Source organism: Melospiza georgiana, chromosome 4 (assembly GCF_028018845.1).
Source record: "Melospiza georgiana isolate bMelGeo1 chromosome 4, bMelGeo1.pri, whole genome shotgun sequence".
Classification (NCBI taxonomy): domain Eukaryota; kingdom Metazoa; phylum Chordata; class Aves; order Passeriformes; family Passerellidae; genus Melospiza; species Melospiza georgiana.
This window is the reverse complement of record NC_080433.1, coordinates 11,147,889-11,167,884: the sequence shown is the minus strand read 5'-3', so window position 1 is coordinate 11,167,884 and position 19,996 is coordinate 11,147,889. Positions and strand designations below refer to the sequence as shown.

The 19,996-nt window shown below is 39.8% G+C and overlaps 1 protein-coding gene across 1 annotated transcript in view; it reads right to left on the bottom strand.

Annotated features, from left to right (window-relative positions):
* Positions 1 to 19,504, bottom strand: part of DCP1B (decapping mRNA 1B) — a 41,611-nt gene extending 22,107 nt beyond the window's left edge. The window contains exons 1-3 of the mRNA XM_058021915.1: positions 19,358 to 19,504; positions 18,054 to 18,094; positions 15,435 to 15,562 (exon numbers count right to left, since the gene is read on the bottom strand). Coding sequence (XP_057877898.1) covers positions 15,435 to 15,562; positions 18,054 to 18,094; positions 19,358 to 19,492 — 304 coding nt within the window. The 5' untranslated portion in view covers positions 19,493 to 19,504. The remainder of the gene's footprint in view (positions 1 to 15,434; positions 15,563 to 18,053; positions 18,095 to 19,357) is intronic.
* Between the last annotated feature and the right edge of the window lie 492 nt (positions 19,505 to 19,996).

The following is a 19,996-nucleotide window of genomic DNA, read 5'->3' as shown; positions in this document are numbered from 1 at the left end:
CTCAATATTTGAAACATTAATTTAGCTATTACGATAATACAGAATTTCTTATCAACCTCAATCATTCGTGTTAAGTATTCTATTAAAAAGAAAGGCATTTTTTCCAGGATTATTTTTTTTCCTCTTCATTATTCCTGTGATTAGATTTTTGTCTTCTGGATAGACATTTCCATTATGAAAGCTTTTGTTTCAGCGTACCTGCACCATGTGATTTTTAAGCTACTCCTCCACAGACTACATAAAATGGATACAGAAATAACTACTGACTAGAGATTCCCCTGTACCTAGGTTCTGTTTTATACTTTCTGGTATTAAAAATAAATAAATAAACACCAAGTCTGAAATTTTTGTGTTTATTCTTCATTCCATGCTTAAAGTATTTTGGTCTATGTATAGTCTAGACTCTTGCTCCTGAATATGTAAATCCACACTTGGCTATGTTAAAAAAATTTCTGTATCCATGTCTTGCAAGGCAGGCAGACACCTTTATGTTGCTATGTTTAGGACTGCAACAAGGGAGAAATATAAAAAAACCCGAGCACAGACAGCTGCACACTATCCTGGAAAGCTGAATTCCATCCCAGAGATGTTATGCAATGATACACAAGCTGTGAAATGTTATCTGAAGTGGCTGCACTGGCTGTGTGTGCTTCATTTCCCAGTGGCTGAGTCAAGATCTTGGACCTGGGTGCAAGACTTGAGTGTGTGGCCTGAAAAAACACCCATCACCCCAACCCAAGTCTGTAAGAAATTTTTTTGAACATATGAATAATAAATACATTGGAAAAAATTTGGCTTGAGTAATTAAAGTCAGACACTCCATTCTAATGGTAACTACTCTGCCCTAGTATCTCAATTTGTGAAATGGGAAGAATAATATTTATAATCTGAGCAAGGTAAGATAGTTCTCTTTGTTCCTGAGTTACCAGCTTTATAGTGATGATTATTGGAGAAAACAACATGAAAACTCAATAATTCTGACTCTAGTGCAGAACTCCAGAGGCATATAACAAAGGCCATGCATGAGTAATGAGGAAAAACCAGAATACTGAGTAGCCTCTCGATGTGAACACCACTCCAACTGTTTGATAGCTGAAACAAAGTCCTTATTGCAAAAGAAGAAAACCACACAATATAAAAGTCCATAAACAGAGATTGCACAACCAGCCTTAACTCTGGTATTTCCTAGTTTAGGAGTCTTAAAGTTCTTTTAGCTCTAAGCAGGCTTTAAATTCTTTCAAACATAAAATTTTGCTCTTTAGATACTTAAACCCAAAACACTAGAAAAAGATTTCAATTGTATCCTGTTATACCACATTGACAGAAATGTGGATCACCAACAGGACTGGAATTTTTAGGCCTCTTGCTTCTCAGCCTTGTGCAAAGCTGCACAATACAAAATATGTATTAGGTAAATGTATTTGTTTCTAAATAATGGAAATTCCTCTCTGGCTATATCCTGGTATTTCTGGAAGTTTTTAAAGAGAAGTCAAAATTTTAATGATTCCTCAGGCATTAAAAAGTCAATACATTGAAGCAAGGTAAGAGTTTTTCAAACAACAAAAATGTGTATTTTGCTATGAGCTCAACCTAAATTCCTAAAAGGCTCTGAAAAGGCCCTGCCTGTTAAATTATCAGACAATTGTTCTTTCATTTAAAGGCTGATAAAGCTCCTGATCCACTCATTTGGAGAACTGTTAAAGACAGGGAAAAGGATGACTTGGTATTTCCATGATCTCAAATATCTAAAATATTATATATGAACAAGCAAGCTACAAAAAAATGCCCTAAAAAACAACCAAACCAGTTGTTAAAGGAGAAAGAATCCTACTCAGAGACATGTCAAAGCAAAGCACTGATTACACATGCCTCTTTTCAGCTTAACCAGTGAAATTCAGCTGAGGAAGGAACTGTTAAAACAATTTTATTCTAAAATAAAACAACCACAAAATATGAGCAACAAAACCCCCAACAAAATGAAAAAGCCCCTCCAGACCCCTTTCCCCAAAAGCAAATGGTTTGAGAGTGGGCAGTGATTGGCAACATTACTGAAGTCAAGAATAAGTTCGTCACCACCATCTGTTTAATTGTTCTTGGAACCATGCCTTAAAAATCAAGACAAAATTTTTGTTAATAGAATGGACCCTGAAATATTCCTACCATCATCTATCAGTTGTGAAAGTTGGGGGACCAATTTGCAGACTTCCAGATAGAGCCAGTGATTATTTCTGGTTTCAGGAGGCAAAAAAAGGACAGCACAGACATGGTGGATGGTTTAATAAATCATGTCTGTGACTCTGCTGTGAGAGACTGACTTCAGGCAGATTTCTGATCCAAATTTATCAGAAATTTTAATGAAGAAAAATCAACTGTGTAGCTGTCAAACAACAGGGTCACTGGAAAGCCCCCTAAATGGCCTCAAAGCTGAAGTTCTGTTAGTACTGCAGGAAAATTTAAAGCCCATTGATGCACTTATTTCCATAAAGCTCAGCAGATGTAAGAGTCCATCAGCAGGTTCTTTACTTTTTTTGGAAAAGAGCCCAAATGCAAACTGTATTTGCAAGATTTCCCTTAAATATGCCTTCTGTTGATGCTACAAGAAATTTTTAGTCCTGACACAGGAATAGCATCTATATTATGATCCATCTGGCTTAGAGAATTTTTTTTTCCCCCACACCACTGGTTTTCCAGTCACACCTCTTGCCATTGCATCATCAGTCCCAAATAATTTTTAAATCATGATGGTGCATGACACTGAAATTACAGCAGGAAGGCTGTGGAAGCCAGGCTATCAATTTCTGAAATAACAAGTTGTTCTTGAGAAATATTTTTTTTTTATAAATAGGCTCTCTTAAATAACAAATGGTTCCCGTTACTATTTCACAATAGACTTCCAAAATGTCCCCGTCACACAAGAGTTCCATAAGCTAAAAACTACATCCAAATATCCTCATTCAACACAAGCAGGGTTGCTGTGAAATAAAAATCCATCAGGGAAAGACTTACTGGAAAACAAATGCAACTCCTCAACACCTGGAAGGATTATTTTCTAGCTTACCTGTGCTCTATATTCTCTGCAAACAATAGAACATGTCTTCAACACACTGCAATGAAGCCAGGCCCTGATGTACAGAAATCACCTGAGCAGAACACAGCAATGCCTTACACAAATCCAGGCTAAATATAAATCCACACCTTCCAGCAGCAGAAAGGCTTGTACTAAAAGGAGGCTGTCACAAGTGGAAGAGGTTAAACTAGAAACCTTTTCTTGATTCTGTGCCCTCCTACCTAGTAACAAAAAGCTAAAAGAACACTGCTCAATCAAGAAGGGGACAACACACCTTTTCCAGCCTGGAGACAACAAAAAAATAGCTTTTATTGGAGAGAACAGAAAAGAGAGCTACCTTCAGTGTCTCAATTTCCAGCCTTTCTTTATTCTTTCCACTATGTTAAGAACAGCAGCAGCTTCAGTGTTTCTTGTGGAGTATCTGGGCTTCCATTCCCACAGGGAAGAGCTGCTCTGCTGCCTGTGACACACACAGCTGGTAGAGGACTCACCAGGATTCTCACATCAAGGTTTTCATTTATAATTTAGTCCAGTCTAAGAATATGTTCCCAATTATTTTTAAAGTGCATCTCTGAGGTACCTGCCAAAGGTACACCTCCAATTCCACAGCTACAGTTAAGTTCAAGGTCAAATAGTTTTCCAAACTCTGACAATGCCATTTTCCAGGATATTAGAAGAGAAGGGAAAAAAGAGAAGACTATTTTAACCTCAAATAGGTGTTCAATAGCATGTCATTTTTTCCTGAAACCTGAATTTTTACTATAATCAGTATGATGAGCTGTCACTCCAAATGGTTTAACTCCCACAAAATAATGAACAACTTCAGAAAGAGCTTCATGAAGAAAATAAGCAACCTTAACTATACATGATGTTTCTAATTCTGACTGTTGTGATCTCATCTCTTATTTCTCCACTGCATACCTTCAGATCCTAAGTAATGGAAATACATTTGCAGATCTGGACTGAGCTCTCAGCCTGCAACAATAAAAGTCTGAGTTACTTGTATATCCTTGATCTTGTAACAAGAAACACATAAGAGACACAGTAAGATAAGAGAATTTAACCTCTCAATTTTTGTATTTTTCCATTTGCATGCTCTATACACAGCATAATTTAGTATAGGCAATTATTTCATTTTTCCTACACCATCTCTAATTCTAAAATGGCTAGAAAAATAATTTTAAAAATCCACATAGAAATAGGCAAAAGTCAACTACTCCTCCTGATATCTCAAACAGTTAGCTGATATTTACAGCATATCTTATGCACTCCCTTTTATTGCTTTGCCACAGCCTGTTAACAGGTTACAGTCCACAATTAAAGAGTTTTCTACTCTTCTGTAACCATTCCTTCCCTTGCAGTCAGCTGTTGCACTGCCTTCAGTAACATCTGCTTGTCTGCAGAGCTGCAGACAGAAACTTTGCAGCACAAGTTTTAGAAATAAAATAGAATTTCACAGGCACAGAAAGGACATTCACTGTTCTCACAGAATGGCAGGCAAACTGTGGGTAGGTTCACACTGTGCTCACAAGCTAAATTTCACCCTGAACTCTATCATTCACATATGGCCACTGCATTTTTACATGCTTGAAAGCTGAAGGATCATTTAAGTATTAATATTAATTTTTCATCTGCATTTTTCTTGTGAAATTTTAATTTCGTAATTTCTTTCATGAAGATAGAAATATACCCCTTTGAAGTACCTTGTTGCTTTTTTCTTTGATTACTGTAATTCTATTTTAATTTGTATCTGTATTTATTCTATTTTAACTTGTATTTGTATCTATTTTAAAATTTTATTTTCACAATTGAAATTAGTGTTCAGGTTATTCAGAAGTTTACTGACTTTCCTATAATGTTGCACACAAGACATTCTGTGGGCAAGAATACAGAACGTTGTGTATATGAACAAAGAGAGAAACAATGCACCCCGAGATCAAGTTTGTCACCAAGAAAATGTAATTTAAGTAGTAAACAGTTTCTTATTTAACCTGTAATTCAACTGAAAAAGAAAAAAACCCCCTCACATTTATCTAATTCATTTCTTATTAGCAACTAGATATTTCACAATAGCAGCACTGGAAGGTACCCTGCAACTCTGAATCCCTGATTATAGACTAAAGTCATATTTAAATAAAAATTTCAGATTACTGCATGGGATTATTTTCACTGCAGCAACTGTATTGCTTCCACACAAAGTAGAAATATGTATTTGATTTTGCTTCAGAAGTCAGCAGTGTTTTACTAGTTTATGCATAATCCTTTAGGAATAAAACTTAACAGTAATCATAATCTGCTTCCTCAGTCTCTCTCCTCCTTCAGTTTTTAACTTTCAGTGCAAATTTGAACATCTACTTTGTTTTCTGTTAAAGAGTGTTAGAGAAATATTCACATGAGAGAAACCAGAATAAAAACAACAGGTAACAATAAACAGAAGGCAGCAAAGCCCTGCAGGAAGACATAGCATACTCACAAAAAAAAAAAAAATCCCAATGTTATTTCTCTCCTTTTTCTAATTATGAAATTTCATGAACTTGTTAATTGAGAGATGCAACACATGCCTGTATAGAGGATTTAACACTGTATGTTGTTTAGGAAAAGATAGTGAAATTTTACAGAAAGGCAGTTGGTTTGACAGAGCCAAAAGAATTGGTACAGCTCAAATAGAAAGTCCATATTCTGTCTAAAACAATGGGCAGCAGCAGATGATCCACAGAAAGGATCTTTTTAGTCCCTTCATGACTGACTTCTGACCTGAAGCTTGTGTCTCGCATTACTTACTTTTTTTCCCCATCCCTGGCTACAGAATCTCTCTGGTTGGTTTAATGCATGTAAACAATACCACTGTTATGCAAAGGGATTATTAAAACAGGCTCTACAAGTCCTGGGCATATGTATGTCCAAAACAACAATGCCGGCAGGAAAAACCCACTGGGTATTTTCTGGGACTGATTTTAGGCAATCCATGATGAAGACTTTATAATTTGTGAAAGGAGCCCTGTAGCAAACCCCACAAGTGGGCTGCAGCCATAGCCACTGAAGCAGAGCAGGCAGCAGGCATGAAGCCCAGTGCTGTTACTGCTTTGGACAGCAGTTAAGACAAAAAAGCAACTCTGCCTTTGCAGCCTGAGTGAAATTCCACTGGAGCACTTGCACCATGTTCCTGTATATAACACATTCCTTGTCCTTTAAAGGGTATGCTATCTTACACTTGGGAAGGGTTTCTTTCCTCTTCCCTCCTGTAATTGAAAAGTATTCTTTACTGCCGATTTAAGGTTTGTTTTGACAAAGAGAGCACTGATGAGGCACTCAAGAGCTTGTATTAAATCAAAGTTAGACAGAAGAGAGCAGCTTGTATATGTGCTGTGGGATACACTTGCTCACATATTTATCTTCCATGTTTTGAGAGAAGGTTACAAATATTTTTATATATATACACACACATATAAAAGAGCGTGAGTAAGCAAGCTCACATTCCAAGAGAAGTTTTGTGGCTATGTCAGGAGTGTAGTCCACCCTCTGCTAAGCAAACCTATTTTTTTCAAGCACAAGAGGATATTATCAGAGGAGTCTGTGTGGATATACAGAAACCAGAGATCGTCATGGCTCGCTGAGGTGACGAGCTGATGGGTGGATGGCGCCCATTATCTTCACTCCTCAATCCAAGTTTTCCTGAAAAACGGACAGGGGGAGGAGGAGGAGGCTCCAGCTGAGCACAAGGCACAGAGGACAAGCAAAGGATTAGGAGTGAACAGCAAGAGAAGGAAGGAGAACGCAAATGATATTGAAAACGTTTCGAAGAGCTAGAAAATAGTTCCTAGATTAGAAGATCCAGTTGTCAGCAATTTAAAACAACATTCAGGTTTTAACTTCTGTACAAGGCTATTACATAATCCTGAAACAAGGAAATTAACCAAAAGGAATGTGCCTTTACTACCTATAGAAAAAACCACTTAGCTTCAGCTGCTTCGAGGCTCCTTGGAACTGGAAAATGTTTCAAGCCTTGGTTCGGCAGGCGTATCACCCCCTGGCCAGCCACCAGCCGGGGGAACCCGACACCAAGTACAAGGGGAAGGTGGTGCACGAAACTCAGCTCAACTGCTTCTACATCAAACCTGGAGGTAAGACAGCATCACCCACTCGTGTGCACACAAACTGTACTCACAGCTGCCTTAAGGGTTGCCTTCCTGTTTAACTAGAGCAATCTGTGTCATGTAGGAGACTAGCCTAATACCTCACAGCAGAATTTGGTGATAATGTACTGGGAAGCCCTGAATGTGTGATCACACCACCACAGGATTTAGATAATTCTAGTAATTCTCAGATCTGGGGAGTTAAGTAGATGGATGGCTTCTTTTGGTTATATATTGTATTTTGAGCATCTAATCAACATTGCTTTCCCACTTCCACTGTGACATGATTTAAAAAGGAATGCAAGTAAAGGAAAATGAAAGAAATATATTTTTTTGTTGTAGACAAAGAGGCTAAGAAGTTTAAAACATAGGAAAGCTGAAAATACTAAATACATGTGTGCGTATGTGAGGGGATTAAGCTGCAAAGGCGGTTACACAAGGGATTTGTGAAAAGCAAGCAGCTCTGGAATATCCTTGTGTGCAGGAGAAATACATAGAGGCATTCATGTACATATTTCCCCTGCTCCTGAAACACCCAGCATTTCATGCTGTGCAAGGAGGGAAGTGTGAAGCAGAGGGTGTACAGGTAGTCATGTGAAAATAACCCCTCTGAAAAAAAGAATCATTATCTGCTGCAAGCCCAACTCTTGAGCATTGCTGCATCATATGCCTATCTTATCTTGAAAAGACGTCAGGAATGCCCAGCACTGGCACTGCACTCCCCACAGTAAACCTCCAGACAAGCTAATTTGTTACTTATATGCTGACATCCATAAATGGGAAACAAAGCCTGTGTCTAGCAGATATATGCAGCATTACTCTCCTGCCATCTCATACAGAAACTCATCCCCAAAGGTGGGATGTTTGACACATGGGTCTAACTCTATTCCATAACCTTTTCCTACTGATTTGTTTGCCCAAACTGAGATACAGCTGCACCACGCACAAAATAATTATCAGCCATCTAAAAACTCCACAGCCTTTTTGTCTTAGCTCCTTAGCCTGTTTCTTCTCACATGGTATACTCTGACTTCCAGATTGGGCTGAAACTGAAAACCTACATTAACATTACTGCATTTCTTTTCCTTACTTTTTTTTAAAGCACCTTCAACACCCAACAGAAAAACATAATTGAAGCAAAAAGATGGCTGCAGTCATCACAGTTACAGCTGCAAAAAGCCACCTGACAAACCAAAACCTGTTTGCTTTGTCCAGCCAAAGGGTTCCACAATTGGCATAAAATCCTCAGGGTGAGGAAGAAACAACTAAAACATCCTGTTTAGAAAGTTTGAATAGAAAGTAACTGTGCCGAGTTGGGTGGTGTGACTGTGGTGTTACGCATCAAAAATTAAAACTGAAGGCCTTCAGCAGTGGTGTCTGCAAATTCCACTGAAAAACAAATTGTATTTAGTTTAAAGGAAAATATGAATAATAAAGCAGCCCTAGAAAAACTAAATTTAGAAATACTTAGTAGTACAAACAATTTTGCTTTTAAAACAACAAAAAAAAGGAATTTTGTAGTTCCTCCTCCTTTTTTTTTAAATATGAAATGTAAAAATGTAAAAACCTAAATCATAGAACATTTACTCTCCACAAAACCCAGGAAAAAACCCCAAACACCCTAAAGCTGAATTAATTAACAGCTGCTACTCCTAGAGTCACAATAATAATTTAGTTTGGCTGGAGGTTCTGCAGTTCACTTAGTCCAGTGTTCTGCTCAGAATAGTGGCACCTTCAGTTTGGGGAAAGAAGAAACCATGATCAACAACAAGTTTCCATCAAAAACTATATTCTATGGCATTTTTTCAGTTGATTTATTTTGAATTCATTCTCCTGTTCCCTTCCCTAGGTTAAAAATACACTCCTCCTTCCATGGAATTAAACAAAGTTTAGCCACAAGTTTCAAACCCTGTAGTTTGTGCACTCTAGAAGAGGCAAGCCAAATAACCTGACTGCTAAACCATAATTACTGATGTTAAAACCCACTTTCCTTCATGTCCATCTACCCCTGACTGCACTATTAACTTATGCCATCAAGTTATAATAATATTTTTATATCTCAGCAGGCAGGCATTAAAGATTTTCAGGTAGCCTTGAAAATTCAAATGAAACAGAAAGCATGAAAATCTAACATATAAATGCACATATTTTATGGCTTTAGTGATAAAAATATAAATTGGTATCTATACTATTTCCAAGGGGCAGTTTATTATTTTCCTTGACATTCTGAAGTAATTTTTACCATTTTCTAAGCACATTAAAATCATTGGTTAGTTGAAGTATAGACCACAAAGGCAGGAGCTATATGGGAAATGTAGTAGAAAATTAGTAATGCCTTTATCTATGTTTTTATAAACTGGTTTATGAACAGGTATTTTGAGTGTAGGTACAAGGAAGTCAATAAACTGAGTGCCAGAGGCTATCTTGCATGAAAAAAAATATTATCATCCCTATGAATCCAATAAACAGAGGCAATCAGAAGCTTGCTTACTTCTCTCAAGAAAATTTGCAGATTAAAAACTACACAACAGTTCGGTTGGACAGAAATTTAAACAGGTTTCCAAAAAAATGCATGCAACATGACAAAGTTCATGCTGCATCCTTCATTTTCTGGGTTTAGAATTAAAAACATTAATTCATTAAAAACATGAATTTTCAGCATGTATGTTTCCTTTGGAAATTTAAAAAAGGAAAAGAATGCCTATGCTCCAGCCTGTTAGTATTCCAACACTCTCAGCAAAACTGAGGTTTCACTTTAAGGCCAGGAACATCCCGGGAAGATAATCATGACCTCTGCTGTTGTTCTGTCTTGCTGGATACACAATGAATTTTTAAAATGCTGATCAAAGGAGAGAAACTGGAATGGAAAAGAGGAGAGATTTGTTTGTATCTCTGGAACAAAAATGTCTCCAAGGACAGAAGCTCAGGTAAAGCACAAACATTTGTATTCTGAGACATGGCACTAGTCAGTCCAGGCACTTTTCAAAAACAGCTTTACCCAAAACTGTTTAGCAAAAAAACAGGCTGAGAAGGATACATCCCTAAGAAGGGCAAGGCCAAAATTATTTAGCATTTCTACAGTTTGAGTTTGCACTTTTGTTTCAAATTGACAAACACTTGTCAAAGGGTTGTAAACTACAGAAATATTTTCCTAAACAAAACATGCAGGTTGTAGCAGGCCAGAACAATAGTTCTGCAAATAAGCACAAAAAATGGTTTTAACTTATTCAGTTGTGACAAAAACACTGCACTTTGTGTAATGATGCAGCAAGAGAAAGCCATGTAATGTTTCTGAATCAGTAGACCACTGATTTGTAGACATTTAGAGAAAAAAATAATACAAACTGGACTACGTTAAACACATTTACAGTTATTTGTTTTAAAATTCTGAAAGACGAAGGAGGATTTGGAGAATAATCAATTGAATATACATTTCTATTTTCTGCATTGATCCTTTTGGGGTTTGATACTGGACCTGATACTGAACGTTGGCAGGACAGAGGCTGATAAAAAAGGTTCTCCTTTCTAAACTGGTATTTTTACCCAAACCAAAACCAAACAAACTCTGTTACATTACAAAGACAAAGGCTGGAATACCTATTTTGCCTGTCTCAATTGAGCCAGGAGCAGTTTATTGGTCAATATGCAGAAGGCCAAGTCTAAATATATACACAAGGAAATTTCACCACCAAATGCTGGTTTCATGTTCAAAAAAAAAAAATCAGAAGAAAAAGAGGCTTAAAATACACAATTACACAATAATATAGTGTAGATTATGAACACATTTCAAGAGGAAAAATACACTATGGTAGCCAAAAGAGGATTGGTTTTCATCATATATTCTTTTTTACATATCACTCTGATTCTTTTCTTGTTGCTTCCTACCTTTTCCCTTCAGAAGTAGATTTGTAAAGTGTTCAAGCTAAGATGTTTTTTACAAGAGAAATGCTACTTGCAGGGTCATTGCAGAGGTGGGACATTTATAATTCATTTGTATTTTTATTAGGATGCATTTCCTTAGAAGGGTGAACTAAAATGTGCCACAGTCTCAAAATAAGATGAGTTGCTCTATTTGAGAGCATCATTGATGCTGTAACAATCCAAGAATGAAAAATAATAGTTTGAGGAAAATATACACTGTTACCTTTTCCTAAACATTTTACAAGCACTTGCCCCCAAGCATATATTTGGTAAAATTTTCATACATAATTATGAACTATGGGGGAAGAACAAAAACAACAAACAGCAACCCACAAACCACAGATAAAACCCACAAAATTTCCTTAGACAGCTGGCAAACTTCCCTCTCCCTCCCATCCCATTTACCAGATGTCTCTGCAGTGTAAAAATCTGGGAAAATAATACAAAATGTTCAGGGTTCTGATAGACATATGGCAGCAGGTTAAAGTGAAAAACTGAGACAAGTGTAAGGTTATGCACAGACCACGTGTGTCTGGACAGCTGTGCCAAATCCAGGCAGGTCTGCTCTGCTTTGGTACCACCAAGAGCCCAAATTCAGCAGACACCTTTCACTAGGAAGGTTTTATTCCATGTCAGGCTGAGGAGATGACAGGAGTAACAGTGTGGCAGAGAAGGGAAAAGTAACTACTGTGTCCAAATAGGTGCAGAAACTGTCAGAGAGAAATACTGGCTGACATGTCACACAATTTCTTTCTGCACTCAATATAGCAGAAAAGCACCCAATTAACCTGTATCAGATCATTGTCACAATTAGCATACTATTTTAAGGCAGGATCTTGTGTTCTTGGCAGCTAAAATGCTCAAGGTGAAGCCAGTTCTGAGACAAGCAACTTAATATTCCCCAAACTCTGTTTCCTACAAGCATCAAAAGCACAATTCACTGATGAAAAGGTAAATGAGTGAAATCAAGAAATAATTCCCTGACCCAGCACACAGACAAAAACACCTGGTACAGTAGAGAGTGGGGAATAGCTGTAATTATTACACAGCTGCTAAAGGGAGAAAATTAAGGTAATTTAATCAATAATTTACTGCTATATATTTCTTCTGAACCATCTCATATCAATCAGCATCCAGGCTTAAGCAGCAGGCTCTGACTATTGGTTTTCCCAATAACTATCAGGAAAAACTAATGAAAATAAAGTAATAATTATGTAGTTATGTAATTATGTAGTCAAATACATAACGCATGAAAATTTAAAAATTGTTAGATGATCTAAACAAAACCAGAACTACTGTCTTGCTCTCAGTAAGCAAGCACCTAAAATTGCAGTTAACTACAGAAGTTTAAAGGTCACATTGAAAATTGCCTGTTTGAGCCATAAACCTTCTGTTCCTTGGTGGACAAAGATTTCTGCTGGCATTAAAAACTAACTTGAGCTTCCCTCCTGGCTTTGAAATGAATAACCCCAGCTCTACCCTGACAGATTTCCCAAAAAAAACTTTGCTGTGAAATAGTGGATCAGAACAAACATTAACTGGCATGCATCCCAAATCCAGCCTGAAAAGTCCTGGAATTAGACTGTGCCTCCAACATGGTGTTCAGACAATAATTCAACTTAAGATAACCAGGATCACATGAAACAATAACAGAAATATGAAAAAAGAAAATAAAAGGATTAAATATACCTTTTTTATCTTAAGCATTTCTAAAACTTATATTTATTGTGTACAATTATGGATTTTTTTTTTCTATTGTGAGCATATATTGGATACAAAGCAAGCTTTACAAAAGGATAGCTGTTACATCACAAAATGTTGTTGGGCTTGTCCACTACACAAGCACCACCTTTTGCTGCCAAAAAAGATTTATTTTAGACTGTGAGATACAACCAGCTACAGATACTCAGCTGTACAAAATGAATTTTGAATATTAGAAGAAACAAAACAATGGGCAAGGCCAGCATTTAAAAATGCAGAGGGAATTGTTAGTTTTGTTAGATCTGATAATGAGACATGTATGAAAAGCAGCCTAAGAAGCCATTAAGTCAAACAGCATGTTAGAAAAAGATAATTTGTTTCCAGATACTGTTAAGTATTGCTGCCAAACTGTTCAGTGTTCTGCAGAGTAAACTGCTATCCCTGAGTACTCCTTGTTAGTATGTGAAAGCAGGAGACAAAAACAGTCCTACAGCATAAGGGCCTAAACACCCCAGTTTTGTAAAGTTCATTTAACAATAAACCTCAAGCCTTAGTTTTGCAAAAATCTATAAAGGCAAATTGTACAAAAGCAAGAAAATATTAATTTACAAAATTGAAGAGGAAATTCAGAACTGTGTTTGGATGAGACCCTTGTGAAAACCCACACTTATTGTCACGGAGATCCCTTTATTTCATGTTGCAAAGGCTTTGAAATACAAAATAAGGAAGAAAGGGCAAGAGGTATGCGCAACTCAATGAAGAAATCACCACATGAACTGTAGGGACCTAAAGAAAACCTGGGCAACTCAAATGAGTTGGTAAAAATTGTCTCCCAATTTGCTCTGGAAACAGATGTCTTCATGAAAATCCCAGTAAACAATAGAAGCTTTTGCTTTGAAGTCTCAAAACCTTCAGTTTTCTTGAAGAAATAATAATTAAGCCTTTATAAGAATATTTCAGGAAGATAAGGGGTAACATAACCTTATACCAGAACTCACCTGATACTGACAGGATTTATAGGGTTTTTTTAATAAAACCAAACATGAATCTGCTCTCAGACAACCAAACTCACAATTCAATGAAGAGGTACAGATTTACCCATGGTTAGAGCAAACAGCTAACCCTGAAAAAAAATCAGATACACAGACCCAGACATCCTGCTCAGAAGCACAGGCTGCTACTTATATTTGAGAAATATAAATCTAAAGTTTTCCCTGCAAATCTAAAATTTTCACATCTCTTAGTGAAAAAAGAGCTTACTTTCCCCAACCCCTGATTTTTCTCTTAGTAAAAAAAAGTATTACAATTCATGTGCAGTAATCAATCTAAAAACTTATTTTCTGTCACCAGAGAATTATGACAACTTCTAATTACTCATTATACCACTTGTACCAACAAAAAAGAAATTAATGGATCAGGTTTCAAAAGGGATATTGGTATATAAATACAGAAACTTCTAATGAAGTGCCAAAACAGGATTAAACAAGATTACAGCTACATAAGAAAAAGCCTTCAAAATCAGAGAGAATAGTACTTAAAATCCTAAAGTCTGGCCCAGTCTAGGTTAGCCTGGAGATGTCTGCAAGTCTTTTCAGTTTGCTTCTGAATTCCAGTTCTTTGTCAGCTTAGAAAAAGAGTCTCAAAAACAGCAGTTTCATTTAGGCTATTTAGAATGTTCTTCCTCTATTGCTTCTACCACATAGTGTGTGTGAACAACAGCATTCCCTCCTGATATGTTTCTCAACTCCAAATTAGTTTATGAAATAAGAAGGTCTAGCAGATTATCAAATTGGGCTACTTTGCAAGCCATGGATTGCTTTTGCCTTTAGTTCATCCAGAGGGAACACCTGAGCATCACAGTTCACACAAACCATTTCTGAAATCTGCTTTTATGCATAAAGGACAAAGGCCAGATCAGGTACTACAGCTCTGCTTCCAAAGTGAATTTCCAGCTGCTGCCTGCACATTGTAACAGTCTGTGTGCAGATCTGCATGCACAAATCAAATTCCTCATGTCTTCCACTCACTGCTGAACTTGCCTGACACTTGCTAATTCCTGTGCAAAGATAATCATGCAATATCAACAGGAAGCCCAAAGTAATGACTTTATCTTTCAGCAGGGTTTAAATTAGACTCAGCATTATGTTGTCAGGAGTTACCCCAATAGCTGAGGAGCAACCTGCCTTCCAACATGCTCCAAGAGCAGGGTTCTGGAGCTGGAGCAGAACACAGGGCTTGGATTGGCTGTATTTGCCCATTTTTATACAGAAAATCAAGACTACAACTATTACCCTGAGACTTCCCAGCAGTGACTGGGGTGTGTTCAGAAAACACACACAGACTTTCTCTCAGCCCATCACAACCACAAACATCCACAATTTGTCAGTTAAGTGAGGAGATTACTCCTAAGCACATTCTAATACTTTCTTTAGTAGGGTGGCATTTTAGGGAACACTGAGCAATTCTTCTCTTTCAGAACATCAAAAAAGCAAAATTCATTCCTTCAATTTCACCCCCTGAATGCTGCAGTCTGGGCACTTGGACTACCTTAACCAGGAACAGAATGAAGAGAGCTTGACTGCAATGTTTAACCCAAAGTGTCACATACTTACACCTGGCATTTCTGTAGAGCAGAAAAGGGTCCTGGAGCTGGAAATCGAGGTCTTTAGTAATAGGTTCTGTTCGGTTTTCCATGCTCAGTCTGTTCATTATTGTGAAACCATGCCTTGGAGAAGCTGATCTGAAAGGGAACAAGTAAAAATCCCATTAAGTCAAGGGAAAAGGAAATCACAATAATTTCTTTGTTGGGTAATTCTCCAACTCATTATTTATTTATTTTCTTTGTTAGGTAGTGCTCCAATTCATTATTTATTTATTTCTAAGAGATGCTACAAAAATCTAATTTTGTTGCCAAGGAAATAACAATTGACTCTTGCAGTTTTGGTAATCCTTTTAATTATGGCAAAGGCCTACATTACGTATGAGAAATAAACAGACCATCAGTATCATGTGATTCAATGCCACCTACAGCTCCTTGCTGGACTAGAAAGCAGCAATTAAACCAAGACAGAGCAAGGCAAGCTCTCAGCACCCAGGTGGACAACTGCAGATACTAACAGTCAGAGAGAATTTTCTATACTACCTAAAACCTAAGGACAAAAGCCACCATGTGAGAAACTGAAACAGGTTGCCCCAGAGCAGCTGTGAATCCTCTCCCATCACTGAATAATCCCTGATAAATGATGAACCCAAAGCATGCTGTGGCTCTAAGTCATTATGCTCATTCATGGAGATGACACTCAAGTCATTTAGATAAAACTGTTGAACCTGTCATGATCCTGACAGGAGACACTCCTTCCAAACCAAGTTTGGCAACAAAGGAAAAGATGATGGCTACACATTTGGGGAAAGTGCCACCTCTGCTTAATTGCTGCTGTGTGGATTTCTCTATGAAACCAAAATACTGGAACCTGTTTTACAGGATTGGAGACAACCAAACAAATAATCCTTGTTTGCAAGGGTCAATATTGCCCTTCAAACAAACAAACAGTCCACTTCCACTGGTGCTCATGCAGTTGGAAGTCTGATTTTTTGACTGTTCCTCGAATTCACAAAGATGAGCTGGGCAGGGAGTGAGTCAGCCCAAGTAAAATGGTAACATCATTTTACACTGTGACTAAGGTAATGAGGAGAAACAAACACAGCACCAGCGGTCTCCAAACTGTCTGCTGGCAATGTGCTTTCCACAGGACATCATACATTTGTTTGTAGTCACAGAAAATTAAGGTTAAAACTGATGATGAGGACAATGCATGCTGTTACTCACAGTTTACAACCTGCTCCATACTGCTGCCTAAAGTGCAACCTGTGCCCTAAATGGAAACTTCCTCAGGCAAAAAAAACAGCAGTGAAAGATAACAAATACCAGAAGGAGCAGGTTTCATGTTGGCAGTTCTTGAGCTTTGAAACCAACACACCAGGAAACACTGCTTCTGTTTTGCAGCACACCAGTCACCACATCCACCCAGTGCCAGCACAACAAAGGGCTGCTGCTTTCCTCTTGTGGGGGCAAATTTACAGCACCTGATCTCCACTGAGCTGAGAAAAGCTGCTGATGACCATTGCCAGTGCAGGGACTGAAACCAGCACTCCCACAAAGCTCACAGCCTCTTGGGCTTCTGTCACCTCACACACTGCTCAAAGCCATCTCCTGCTTTCTCAGCTCTCCTACCAGATCCTCTTTGACACAAAAGCTGAAAAAGTAACTTTCTTTTCTGCAAGAGCTGCTGACTGTGCAACTCTCTGATTTTAACAGCAGTCACAGAGAAATGCTGGGGCACCACCATGGAATCCCCACAACAGAACAAACACAAGTGCTACAACAAATGGTGCAAAAAATGAGGTTCTGAAAGCCACAACCAGAGCTGCTGCTAAAAGAAATAATGAAAACCATACAAAATGTTGGATGAAATATGCATGAAAAATGAACAGACAAGTAGTATGAAAGTTCCCTGAGTAGGGGACACAACATTTCAAAAGCTCTGCCATTCCTTTCCTTTCCACAGTTCCATTATTTATTTCACTCTTTTTTGTTCAGACAATTTTAATTTGCAAATCCTACTTAAACCACCACAGAAGATTTCTACAGTTTACCCATGTAGTGTTCACAGGGATGAGGATGAGGGAAGAGACAAGAATGTTGACTCCATGTTTCAGAAGGGTGATTTATTATTTTATGATATATATTATATTAAAACTATACTAAAAGAATAGAAGAAAATATTTCACCAGGAAGCTAGCTAAGAATAGAAAAAAGAAAGACAACAAAGGCTTGTGACTGACCAAGACAATCCAGACAGCTGACTGTGATTGGCCATTAATTAGAAAAAACCACATGAGACCAATCACAGATGCACAGTTGCATTGCAGCAGATGCAGATAACCATTGTTTACATTTTGTTCCTGAGGCCTCTCACCTTCTCAGGAGGAAAAAAAATCCTAAAGAAAGGATTTTCCATAAAACATGTCCCATACTGACATTTAAATCGCATTTGGAAGTCTTATCAAAACACAAGGTCATGCCTCCTTCAGAGGGTTTTCCTTCCCACATTTACTTCTGGCAGTTTCAGTTTCTTTTCCTTAAACAACGGGGAGCATTTTATTTCATTCAGCCATACTCCATCCCAGCCAGCTCTTCCACAGGTTTCACTCATATGTCAGAATGTGCTCACCTGGTGTAAACAAACAGCGTTCCCTCCACATCTGTCTTCTCCTGAAGAAAAGGAACATTAAGAAAGTTGAAAACAGGGCAGTGTTTTGTCACCATCAGTGAGCCCCCTTTTTCTCTGTTTTACCCAAGCCAGGAAAAACACGACTAAACCATATTTCTTGAGTTGGTGGTGAGAGGCTGGAGCTAGCACAGGGCACCATGCAGCTGAGCCAGGTTTGAGGTAAGATATGGAGCTGGGTTCATTCCAGGCTACACCTGAGCACAACACACAGGCAAGAGGCAGAGAAAGGAGTTTGCAAAGGGCACCTGCCCTCCAGGGTGTTGTTTGGCACAGAAATGGGGGAAAACAACACAAAAGGCAGATTGGGCACATTCTTCAAACACAGGCCCTGAGTCTGACTGTCACAGCAAGCCAAGAACCGCCTGCCAAGAGCCTAAATGTTCCATTACCTACAGCTTCCCCAAGGTAATTATGTTTGTACATTTTACAACAATGCTTTTAGCACTGGTAACTCCACCACTCTTTTGCAAATGTTTGGGTTCCATTACAGGTGTTGGAAGGGCAGAGGAGTGCCTGAGGCCCGGAGCCCTGAGTTAAACCCCAGCCTTCCATGGCCTTGGGTTAAGAACCAGCCCTGCCTTAAACCCCAGCCTTCCACAGCCTTGGGATAAAAACCAGGCCTGGGTTAAAACCCAATCTTCCATGGCCTTGGGATAAAAAACAGACTTGGGTTAAACCCCAGTCTTCCATGGCCTTGGGTTAAGAACCAGTCCTGGGTTTAACCCCAGTCTTCCATGGCCTTGGGATAAAAATTCAACCTGTGTTAAGCCGCAGTCTTCCATGGCTTTGGGATAAAAACCAGCCCTGGGTTAAATCCCAATCTTCGGTGGCCTTGGGCTAAACTCCAGCCTCCTCAGCTTTAAGTAAACCCCAGTCTCCCATGGCCTCGGGCTAACCCCAGCCTACACCACCCCAGGTTAAACCCTTTTCTCCCACAACCCCAGGTTAAACCCCAGCCTCCCCTGCACGTGGCAGAACCCCTCCATCCTGCAGCCTCCCAGAGCTCCATTCCCGGCACCCCGGTGCTCCTCAGCGTGCCCCGGCCGGCTGTCGGTGGCGCACCGGGCACACGGCAGGGACACACCGGGACACACCGGCAATCACCGCCGGGCCCCTCCCGCTCCCCACCCTCACACCTCGCCGGGGGGCGGGGCGTGCCGGGAAGGGGGCGGGGCGTTCCCGCGGCGAGGCCCCGCCCCCGCGGCGCGCGCGGTGGGCGTGTCGGGGCGGGCGCGCGCACGTACCCACTGGCTGGCGCGGTGGCCGAAGGTGTAGAGCGCCACCTGGCTGGCCACGTCCACGATGCCGCTGATGTAGGGGTCGTGCTGCCGCAGCGCCGCCAGGCTGATGTCCAGCCCCCGGCCCAGCGCCGCCGCCATCTTGCGCCCGCCGCGCAGACCCCACCAATCCAGCGCCGAGCCGCGCCGCCTCGGGAGCAGCCGCCGCAATCGAGCGCCGAGCGGCCGGCGCTCAGGATGGCGGGCGGTGGCGAGGGGCGGGCCGGGGACAGAGAGACGCGGGGTCGCTCGGTGTGTCCGCAGCGGCGCAGGGACACTCCAGTCCCACACACGACACAGGGAGCCGAGCTGAGCATGATGGTTCCAGCTCCTCCGTGTCTTCCTGGGAGTGCTGTGGTGCTCCTGCTGTGGCTGGGCTCATCCCTTCAGAGGGCACATGCGGGAGGTGCGCTTGTTTAGTCCAGCTGCAGGTCTCTGTAGGAAAGAGAAAGCTAAGGGAGATCTCATCAATACATGTAAATACCGCCAAGGGAAAATGCCAGACTAAAGCGGTGCCCAGCGACAGCTCGAGGAGCGGCGGGTACAAATTAAAACCCGAGGAGTTCCACCTCAGCGCGTAGAAGGACTTTACACCGAGGGTGGCAG